The 12440-nt window shown below is 35.4% G+C and overlaps 1 protein-coding gene across 2 annotated transcripts in view; it reads right to left on the reverse strand.

Annotated features, from left to right (window-relative positions):
• The window catches only part of dennd4c (DENN/MADD domain containing 4C), a 78140-nt gene that overhangs the window by 45662 nt on the left and 20038 nt on the right, over window positions 1-12440 (reverse strand). For both annotated transcript variants that reach the window (XM_026247047.1, XM_026247046.1), the window contains exon 2: window positions 105-415. In XM_026247047.1, the coding sequence (XP_026102832.1) occupies window positions 105-403 (299 nt within the window). In that variant the 5' untranslated portion in view covers window positions 404-415. The remainder of the gene's footprint in view (window positions 1-104; window positions 416-12440) is intronic.

Below are 12440 nucleotides of genomic sequence, written 5' to 3' on the forward strand. Positions count from 1 at the left end.
TAAAATGGTGATAACTACTTTTTGACTTTGTTTGAATATTAAATACCTGTTCAAGGGTACAGCTACAAAGAGGTACTGCTACCCCATTCACCCTACAAACTCACCCGATGTCAATGAGTGGGGGCTTCCCACGACTCCTCTTGTAACACAGAAAGAGTTCTGGGCTCTTGAGACTGCCATGGTTGAGATTGGCTGGCTGACCACTGTAGGTACTCTCAATGCAAGTGAAACCTTCAGGCACCGTTTCTCCTGCAGACTTGTTGATGACGGCAAGGTCAGTGATGGGTGCCTTGGGCCCACTGGACTTAGCTTCAGATAGATCCTGCTCTAGTGGTGTGGACTTGTCTGTCAGGCCGGCCACAACAAAGTAGTCTGTCACACGGTGACCCTTATCCTCAATCATGGCTGGACGGACCTGTATGGAGAGAAGGAACTGTTGATTTGATGTTTTTATAGGTTTCAAATCATATTTGCATGTTATATATATTATTATTATTATTATAAAAAAAAATATTAATAAAAAAAAAAGTTTTTACTTTGCTTTACACATATCTTGGACACTGTTATTTGTTATTCACCCAACTACAAATATTCACTTAAAGCTGCGGTAGGTAACTTTTGACGATGAAGAACATCGTAGCCGGAACTACTTCTCTCTGTTTATGTCTATGAAGAATCACAAAGGTACTGGGTTACTCCGCCGCGGTACCCCTGAAGCAATATAAAATAGTCTGAATATAAACACTTATTATAGGTGCAACCTAGTGATTCAGGACAAGCTAAAAACACTGTTTGGAAAATGGATTCATGGTGTACTCGCTTATTATATAAATTTTTCTACATTTTGAACACAAACAAAGTTACGGACCGCAGCTCTGATTGGTTGTTTCTTATCGGGAGCGGTCAGTAACTGCAAATGGCAATAGGACCACTGGGAGGAGCCAGAGGAGCTTGATTTTTTTCACAGATTATCCGTCTCATATTCTACTGTCAGGACATAATGACAGGTTTAACAAATATGTAAAAAATATATTTTTACAAAAGTTACCTACTGCAGCTTTAATGTATCATTTATATTTTGAGAGCATATACTGCCTTATCAAAGTGCATCAGCTATCAAGAAATCTGAAAATACACAACACATGCTACGCTAAGCAGATGCCAACAAATAATAAGCACTCGATGTGCATTCAGATCATTCTTTTCCTTTAACTGTTATTATTATCATATGGTAAATGTGTCTAATTCTAACAGTTGATAATATTTCTATCAAAAATTGTGGTTCCTTGATTTATGTGAAAAGAAGCCCTAAATTGTGGCAAAATACTAAATTCAAATTAATAAAATTAGAAAAATTGCCGGGCCCTACTTGCCATAGCATGCAGAAGTCAATGCCGTTTGATTAAGTAAATGGCACAGGATAGTGTTTACACAATAATACATTATTGTTATACATTATTGTGATGTTATATTATTATACATCACAATACATTATTGCTGTAAATATGGTTGGAATGATCCCAAATTTTGTATGACACTGAATTTTACAATTCTTGATACCATCTATAGACTATAGCAAAAACAAATACTAGCCTAATTAAATGTAAGCAAAAGTTATCAAAGTTACAGAAAAAGATCTGTCAGAATAGTACACAAGCCCCAAATATTCTTATTTTGTGTGTTATTGAGCTTAAATGATTTAAAGTATCTTGAAAGTTAAAAAAAAGAGCAAAGATAAAAAATGCATAAAAAATTATTTCAACTTCATGGTAACACAGAACTGCAACATGATGTGATTATAATTGCAAAATTTCCATTAGTTTGATGTATCTACTGGTTTATTACCCAACCCTAATAAATATACTGTGCGTTTCGGAACTCTATACTTCCTAGTAATGTTATAAAACAGCTTTTATTGAAACCAAGCTGCCACAATGACTTGTCTACTTCCTCTTTATTACATAACAGATTCATATTATCAGCACAAGACTGTCTGCACAGACACTGATCAACTCTTTGTCTCTTTGGCTTACCAGTTGATATATTTTAGGAGTGGAAAGATACTACTACAGGTTTCCAAAAGATGTGTGCCTCTAAGAACATTGCATACCTTCTGGAGAATTCAAACATTTGTGAGTTGGTTGTTATTTCCAACAATGTTAGTGCCTGATCATGTCAGTTAGTGAATATTTATTTATTTCACAATTGGACAAACAAACTCACTTTTAATGAATAATGGACATGACCATAATGACGCAATGAAAAAGTAACCATTTTAATTCTAAAGCCTGAATTGGTATAAACAGTTTTGATTTTAAAGACTCGTGTATAAAAGCTAAATCATTCATTTCTTTTTATGCACTGCTAAAATCAAACCTGAATGGTAAGCTTTACATTGCTCCTTTTAGTTTAACCATTTAAGTTAATTGACATTTTTGACGATGTTCCCCTGCATATTAGCTGTCTTTTTCAAATTTTGTGGTGATGGCATAAAGTATTCAAAAGTTAATTTTTTATAACAAAATAGGCATTTTTGTGTAGCTCATGACTTCCTGAAGGAATTTTAAAACCTAGTGCCATACACAAAATTAATGACTCATAACTCCAAGACCTTAGCAACCGAGTCAAAAGGTAGGTATCGTTTGATGGAAATCTTTCTAGACATTTAGGGGGAAAAATCTCTGCAGTTGAATATTCTAATGTTGAGAAATAGGTGATAAAATGTAAGAAAAATTAGTCTGGTCAAGGGAATTTTTTTCCTATCATTCTTATTTAAATTATTTATTAAAGAAATAAGGTAGGATAATTTTTTTTTTTTTGGTGATGGTCCCCGACGTGTGCTGTACGGAAATTACATTTTTGGTGATGTGATATGAAGTAATCAAAAGTTACAGTATTTTCATAAATTATGAAGAATATTTTTTTCTATTTATCTACAAATAACATCGCACTACTTATGAGTTAATCAAAGTGGCCACATGCATGGTAAAGGTCAGACTCCAAGACTCCAAGCTTCCAAATGACACTTATTTTGGCCCTGTCCCAAATGGCACCCTAATGCGATTGGGATTACCGCAACGAGCAACACTTACCGCAACACTTCTCCCACTTGCATTGTGATCTGTTAACCCTCGCTTCGAGTTAACCACCATATTTATTTTTAAATCTTTTATATATATATATATATATATATATATATATATCCCTCCATGGCCCTTCTGTGTCCAAAATTGTGAAAAAACATTGTGGGAGAACATTTTCACATTGACAGCTGTCATTGTAAGACAGTGAGCAACTCTGGTTGTTTGTCCAAGGAAGCAACCATAACTAATGGGGGGCAGGGATTACAATAGGTCAATTGCTAAGCATTTTATGTTATATTTTTCTTCAGCCCTTGAATTAAAGCTTAATCCTCTGAAGTCGATTAATGTGTATACACATTATGAGTCATTTTCTCCTGATAACCCCAAAAAGAACTTAAATTACACTTTCAGTTTTGGTCGTACAGATAAGAGCAAAACATCAATTGAATCTGTAAAGGGTCTACTTTTTTATATACAGACATAACAACAGAACTTTGTGCACTTATAGAATAAAGATAACAAACAAGGTGTGCTGTCTGCAGCCTTTGTCTGCGCTGATCTTCATTTACACACGCGTCATTAAAATGAACTGTAACTCTGTGAATACTCAACGAAGAGACATGAGAGAGATATCTATAGAAAGCTAGACATATCTACTTTTAAACTAAACTCTGCCGAAAACACATATTCTGTGATAAAGTAATACATATGAAAATAACGCGATGTCCATTTTTCACATCTCCCTTCATTATCTTCTAATGAGACAGATTCTAATGTTTTAAACTGAAGCGCGTGGCTTGAATACGCCCACACAGCAGAAGTTCCTTTTAATTTCACTGTTTGCTTCGTGATGAGAGGAATAAGACATATAACACCCCAAAAAGATATGGTTGAGGATTTTAGATTTGGATTTCCTCAGAAAAAAAGGATGAAGTGCTTTATTCAGCAGAGATCATAAACATGAGTAAGTCTCTTTTTATTTATTTATATACTTGTACTAGTTTTCACATAACGAGTAAACATTTTACTAGTTAGACTTTTTCCAAAGATTTTTTTCAAACTATAATTCCTGACTAAATGTATAATCAAGTGAAATATTATGAAGTTTCAATAACAATATACAATACTATACAATTCAAAAGCTTGATGTAAATAATATAAATGTAACAAATACATGTAACTAACAAATGTAACAAACAATGCTGTCCTTTCAATTTATGCCCCAATTTATTCAATTTATAATATAAAAAATATTCTCAGCTCTTTTCAACATTAATAATAATAATAATAATAATAATAATAATAATAATAATAATATTATTATTATTATTATTATATATATATATATATATATATATATATATATATATATATATATATATATATATATATATATATATATTTATTTTTTATTTTTTGTAGAAAATAAGATTGTTAAAAGGATTTCTGAAGGATTGTGTGACTGGAGTAATGATGCAAAAAATTTAGTTTGAAAGTCAGCTTTGATTGTTCCTAATGAACTGTTTAACGGCACTCATGATAGTTGACGCCTACTCACATATTACTTTTACCAATAAAAAGTGTCTTAGAAAATTTAAATTAATATATTGTTTTCTGTAAGTAAGTAAACAAGATGATTTTCACATAATTTACAAAGAAAGATTCTAGGCTACAAGCTCCAGTCCTCAAAAATTAATTAATCTAACAATTATTAAAACGATTAATTCATTAGAACGAACCTAACATCTCCTTTCCTAAGTATATAATATGGATAATAAACAAAATAAAGGTTAAGTGATGTTTTATTTTTGGATAAACAATTTTATTCACAATATACACTTCCAGTCAAACATTTTTGAACAGTAACATTGCTTTTAAAGAAGTATCTTCTGCTTATCAAGCCTTTATCAAAGTAAAGCAAAAACAGTGACATTTTGAAAGATTTTTTTCTATTTAAAATAACAGTTTTTTATTTGAATATATTTTCAAATGTAATTTATTCCTGTGATTTCAAGGCTGAATTTTTTGCATCATTACTCCATTCACAAGTTCCTTCAGAAGTCATTCTAATATACTGATTTGGTGCTCCAAAAAAAACTTTTTTCATTATTATTATTATGTTAAAAACAGCTGAATTAAATTTTTTACGTTTCTTTGATGAATAGAAAGTTCAGAAGACCAGCATTTATCTAATATATAAATCTTTTGTAACATTATAAATGTCTTTGTCAATTTAAAGCATCCTCGCTAAATAGAAGTATTAATTTATACAACAACCCCACCCACCTCAAAAAAAAAAAAAAAAAAAAAAAAATGGTGTTGACTCCCAAGCTTTTGAATGCTATTGCGTATAATGTTACAAAAGCTTTTTAAGTCAGATAAATTCTGATCTCTGAATCTTCATATTCATCAAAGAATCCTGAAAAAATTTACTCAACTGTTTTAAATATTGATAATAATAATAATAGATGTTTCTTGAGCAGCAAATCAGAATGATTTCTGAAGATCATGTGACACTGAAGACGGGAGAAAATACAGCTTTGATCACAAGAATAAATTACACTTTAAAATATATTCAAATAGAAACCAGTTATTTAAAGGGGGGGTGAAATGCTATTTCATGCATACTGAGTTTTTTACACTGTTAAAGAGTTGGATTCCCATGCTAAACATGGACAAAGTTTAAAAAATTAAGTTGTATGTTTAAAGGAGTATTTTTGTTCCAAAAAAACCTCTTCCGGTTTGTCACAAGTTTCGGAAAGTTTTTTTCGAGTATGGCTCTGTGTGACGTTAGATGGAGCGGAATTTCCTTATATGGGTCCTAAGTGCGCGCTCTTCTGCCGGAAGAGCGCGCGCTCCCATATAGCAGAACACTGAGAGGCTGAGCACAGCCTGATCAAAGCGAGAGCGTCGCGAAAAGTCACAAAAGAAGTGTGTTTTTGGTTGCCAGGGCAAGACAACCCTGCACAGATTACCAAAAGAGAAACAGCATTAAGGGACCAGTGGATGGAGTTTATTTTTACAGAGCATCAACGGAGTTGTGCAAGTGTTTTTGTTTGTTCCCTGCATTTCGGATTGCACATCGTTTATTTCTTAAGGATAATGCAGTCCCAACGGAAAAGGGTCACGATTGTGTGTTGGAACCACATGCGGTGAGTAAAACTGCTTCTAATATCTCTGTGTTGTTAACTTAGCTATCAGCGCGTGAGCACATCAAGTAAACAACATGCGATGTTGTCATCAAACTGCACATGTACAGCTTAAAAAAAAAAAAAAAAAAAAAAAGACGACATAAAGTGGAACTTTCCAAAACCGCTAAGCAAATATATACAGTTTCAGTACATACCACATAGCATACCGCCTTTGCTGATGCTGCTCTTGTTAAATTTCAGCCTCTGGATCTGTGTCACAGCTTCCACATGCCCTCAACTCAAAAGCTTACTGGCGGTCGTGATTCTTTAGCTCCGCCCACACGTCACGCCTCCAGGCGCTCATGTTTTTCCGGGAAAAATCGGTACAGACTATCTTTCTCTTATAAATATAATAAAAATAAAGACTTTTTGGAGTTATGAAGGATGCAGTACTACTCTATAGGTACTCAAGATTAACAGGATATTGAGTGAAAACGAGCATTTCACCCCCCCTTTAAATCTTTAATATATTTCACAACATTACTGCTTTTGCTGTATTTTGGATCAAATAAATGCAGGATTGGTGAGCAGAAGAGACTTCTTTAAAAAAAAAAAAAAAAAAAAAAAAAAAAACAACATTACTATTCAAAAACTTTTGACTGGTAGAGTAATCTCTCTCTTAAGATACCTTACTGGTTTATGCTAATCAAAATAGTCCTGAGCTAGATAAGCTTTGATCTCTGCAAACCAAACTATCACTTTAATCAAATATTTAATAATAATGTTTGATACCGTAAAACTGCTTGATTTAAAAAAAGTGAAGTGACATTCAGCCAAGTATGGTGACCCATACTCAGAATTTGTGTTCTGCATTTAACCCATCCGAAATGCACACACACAGAGCAGTGAACACACACACACACATACTGTGAGCACACACCCGGAGCAGTGGGCAGCCATTTATGCTGCGGCGCCCGGGGAGCAGTTGGGGGATCGATGCCTTGCTCAAGGGCACCTAAGTCGTGGTATTGAAGGTGGAGACAGAACTGTACATGCACTCCCCCCACCCACAATTCCGTCCGGCCCGAGACTAGAACCCACAACTCTTCGATTGGGAGTCCAACCCTCTAACCATTAGGCCACGACTTCCCCAATATAAGGTATAGCATAAAATACTATATAGACGTGACGTAAATGCTTTACCTAGCTCGTGCAAACATCCACATCGGTGTAATACGAGGCATTTTTAACTGCTGCTTTCACGCTGCTGTGATATTTTTGTTGTTGTTATTTCGTTATTAAGAGGAAAACATATTTTCACATCCAAACGCCATTCGGTTTCTCTAAGCAGTGCCGAGCAAGCGCTGTATCTCTTCTCTTGAATTGCATCGAGGAGGGCTGAATAAGAGTCTTGCGTCACAGCGCCACACTGGTCAAACCGCATTATTGCAGGCTCTAAATTAGGTTAAATTAAAATCAAACGAATACTCGACAACAAAAATATTTGTCGACCATTTTTTTTTTTTTGTCGATAACATCGACTAATCGTTTCAGCCCTAGTCAGTGTCCAATTATATATGAACCTAACTGTATCTCTGCCAAACTCAAACCTCTAATTCAAGTAACCTCTAATGGTGAGTAAAATCTAACAATTTATTAGCCAATGTCTAAAGATGAACATTGTTTAGTTGTTTAGTGCAAAATGTAGTTGCATACACTAGTGATTTACTTGCCATGAACAGGGTTGAAATTTGTGAGAATAATTAAACCTGGAGATGTCAGCTAAATTAAGATATCAATAATTCAAGTGGACACAATAGTTTGTTTCTTTACCATTACCATGGCAACAGTTTCAACCTCACTAATTTTTTGGTTATCTTCTTTTGCTGCCTCTCTTGAAGCCTACATGCTCAGTCTAATAAAAGTGCATTCATATATGCGTGACCTTACACTTACTTTATATATTAAACATTATATCATCTTCTTAAGTCTCTCTGTTTGTGACAGAAGATCAGACCACAAAATGAACTCCTTTCAGAACAGTTTCCATCCTAAGAAACAGTTAATATCCATAAACCAGGATGGTTGTCCCTTATAGCAGTATATGCAAGATTTTCTGGAGCTGTGTGGTCACACTGTATATGGCACTGAAGATTTGGTTTTGTTTCTTCTTGAAGTAGGGTAAAATTCCTACCCTGCTGGACCAGAGTCATCACAGTCTTAACAGTCTCCCCTGAGCACTCAAAACAACCTAAGAACATTCTAATCTTCCTAGAGTAGCTGGTTGTCACTCCTGTCTCCCCTGTAGCTCCAGAGTCCATTCCACTTAAAGAGGCTGGCAAAAAGCACTACTTGATCCCAGTCTCTGGCACTAGCCTTAATTCTGCCAAGAGTTATGCATCTTTCTCTGATTTTGTATGGTCTCTTGGTCCTTCTGGGTGTTCCTCATCCTACTGCTCCACCATGGCCTTTAGCTTCACTGTGGCTGGCCCTATCATAGTCCTTGCCTCTTCTGCTACCCCTCCTGTGGTCTCCCACTCTGCAGCCCCTCCAGAGGTGTCCCGCTCCCCTAAAGTCTGCGTTATACTTTGCGCGTCCAAGAGTCAGCTTTTTCTTTTTTTTTTTGTGATATGCTATTTACATTGCAAATAGCTAGATTCTATATATAGATGTTAAAATAACAGGGTATTCGGCTAACTACTTGTTGCAAATAGTGGCAATTATCTGCACCTCTGCTTTGTAATACATTATAAAATAGTATGCAATAATAACTTATTGAGTGTAAATTAGGATTTTAGTTAAAATTATTGAATGGATGCCACCTTGTTTGGACAAAAGCCCTCCCTACACCTAGGGATGGGTACCGAAACCCAGTATTCAACTGGCCCCGGGGCTAAATTATGAAAGACCGTAGTATCAGTAAGATCTGATGGTATCGGTTCTGCTTTCGGTACTGGAGGGGAAAAAATTAATGTACTATGTATTTTGATTAATAATGTTATCGTGCACATTTTATCTCACCAAACATTTCTAATGTGTGATCATATTAAGACGATTGTCTGTGAGATCTGCGAGATCTCTCATGCGCGCCGCGGAGGCTGTCTGTCAGTCACACACACACACACACCAAGAACAAGCGCAGCGCACACACACGCATAAGGGGCCGTTCACATATCGTGTCTTTTGCGTGCTCAAGTTCGTTATTTCAAATGTAGGGGCGCGGTATGGGCGCTCATAATGGAAGCAACGCGGTTGCGATGCGCACGCGGTGTGACGATCTCGTTTTTTCCAAGGCGTGTCTGCACTGCATCGAGTTAAAACATCTAAACTTTTCAGAATGCCGCAAGTGCACAGCAGGTCATGTAACTTCCTCACCTTTTCTGTAACAACATTGAAAGCTCAGCCAAGATGAAGGAACAGCTGATAGCTGTATGTGGATTTTTTTATTAATTTCGTAACAGAGCTACTGCAAGCAGTTTTCAGTGCATGTTATCCATTGCTGAAATTTCAGCGTCTTCATGGAGAGAGCAGGTCATGGTTGCTTAGCAACGGCAGACGCCTCAGGAGCGCAAGTGCCGAAGGCTTTGGGGGAAAAATATCAGAAAGCGGCGTAGCGTTTTCCACGCAGTTTTAGACACGATATGTGAACGGCCCCTTACAGTATGAAAACTCCTGCTTAATACAAAGAGTGACGATGGCGGAGACAGCAAAACATTCCAAAGTGTGGTTATACTTCACTAGAGTTGATGCAGACAACGCTGGTTGTCATAAGTGCAACAAAATTTTTGCATGTTAGGGCGGAAACACAAGCAATCTGTCAAAGCATCTTTCAAAAGTGCATTATGTGCAGACAGAGAAATCCAAAGTTTTCAACTGCCTGACACAACACAAAGTAACACAACACAAAGTACCAATAAGAATACCATTAAAGTACCGGACCGTTAAGCAGTATCAGTAAGAGTAGTTATACTGTTAAAATTAACGATACCCATCCCTACCTACACCTATAGAAAAAAAGATGGCAGCATCATATGCTGCGTTTCCACCGAAATTACCCTTAACATTTGTACCAGGAACTTTTTCCCCAGGAACTTTTTTCCCCCCAGACCTGTTGCTTTCTGCGTTTCCACCATGGTCTAAAGTACTGGGAAGATTAGGCAAATAATCTGGTGATGTAGGTCTGCGTGCGATTCTCAATACAAAGTACTCAGATTTTTTACTTGCATCCTTGGTAGTTCGGATTTTGCGCATTCGACTCGGAAGTGTGATGACCATGATGATGTAAATCAGGTAACTCTGCAAACACCAGCGTACTTGATAACATCAGTCAGCTCGCTTTGGCTACTGCAATTTTCCTCACTGTATATTTACAATAAAACTAAATAGGATATCAAATACCACTACCTCTTTTCGTTTTTCATTTAAAAATAATAGCTGCAGGAATGTACTGAGTTCAGGGAAATGTGTATATATACAGCCATTACATTAAAACAATGCACTGAACTCCCGCTGATTGCGTGGAGCTTACAGTCTACGAAATTAGCAAAACACATTTTTAAATAGGCGCTGTTTTTATAAATAAACTAGGGCTGTCACTTTTTATTTGATATTAGAATATGCATTATTCAAATATCATTATATTTAAAGTTGATAACCTGCTGTTTCAAACATTAAGTAAAAAATAATAATCCAGATAGTCCTGTTTATGACTCACTGTTAATACATTTGTGATTGAATCTCCATTAGGCTACTGTGTTTTTTTTTTTTTTTAATGGGGGGGGGGCATGCACGTACAGTAGATATTTGAATATATTCAAATACATTGCATGATATTCAATATCCGTTCGAATTTGATTTTTCTCAAAAGTTACAGCCCTAAAATAAACCACAGATTTTAGTTTAAAACAACTACATTCTCGCCTGAAATACTTTTAAAATTACATTTCATGACACGATAACAGTAATATTTTGAAAATAATCTGAATAAATGTTGGTTGCAATCTAAATGCTGCATGAACTCAACCAATCAGCATGTTTAGAGCCCAAGTTTTGGCATCTTCATTTGTAAGGCCCTATATCGTTCGGTCCCAGAGATTTTGGAATTTCAATATGGCTCCAGGAGTAAATTGTTCAAATGAACATTTTCAGTGGTCAAAAACAAATGTGGGTCAATTTGCAAAAATAGGATACATCTATTTTTTAAAGAGGAATGGCTGAAGAACAAATAATTTTAAACTAGAGATACATCTAATTTACTACTGTCGATGCAACTGCATTGTACATTCCTGTGCGATATACTTTTTCTAAAATTTGCATGCCTCTAACTCATGAAATATGGGCATAAAGCCAATACACACCAAATAAACATTTTATGGTTTTTCAGAAGTATTGTTTGATGTTCTAGTCAGAGAGGCAGCGGTTCTCTTCAAACGTGTGGTCAGACAGGAACTAAGGAAACATGCTTGCATGCTGGTTAAGCTCCGCGAATGTGGCATTCAAACCACGCTTCCTAAAATCCATCTTGCAAATCACAAATCCCTTCCAAACAAAATATGAAGAACTTCTCGCCCACACTCTCTGATCATTGTCTTATATTGTATCTTATACTGACCTACATACAGTACCGGTGCTCTGATCAGGATTTCTCACAGAAAGCAGTATCTGCCAATATGATCCCCAATATAAATCTTTTAAAGGTCTTTTTCTTTCTATCATACAGAATTATTTATATTGATACCCCAATCAGGATTTTTAGAAATGTATATCCAGGGCCTGAACACTACATTATCACAAACATAAATTAAAGATGCAAGCCAGATTGAAAGGCAGTGCCGCTGCTAGCCATTTTGGTGCCCTAAGCATAATTCCTTTATGATGCCTCCCACCCCTACAAAAAAAAAAAAAAAGAATTTTTGTTTTTGCAAGTTTAACTTTTTATTACCAAACATAACTCAATACCAATAACACACAACAGCAGCTTCACAGTATAAAACTTAAGAACACTTAAAAGAAAAAGTAAAATCTTCACAGCTTTGCTGACTTTGTAAACAGTAAACAGAATAGCAAAATAAAAAAATAAAAAAAATAATCCAGACTTTTTTTTTTTTGCAAATTCAATGCACTTTGAATAAATTAAATTAAATAATCATCAATAAGTACAAACAAGAATAGTCAGTCTTCTTAAATAAAACAAAGATTTAGAGGACTAAAAGTCACAACTTTACTT

Source organism: Carassius auratus, unplaced genomic scaffold (assembly GCF_003368295.1).
Source record: "Carassius auratus strain Wakin unplaced genomic scaffold, ASM336829v1 scaf_tig00014207, whole genome shotgun sequence".
NCBI lineage: Eukaryota > Metazoa > Chordata > Actinopteri > Cypriniformes > Cyprinidae > Carassius > Carassius auratus.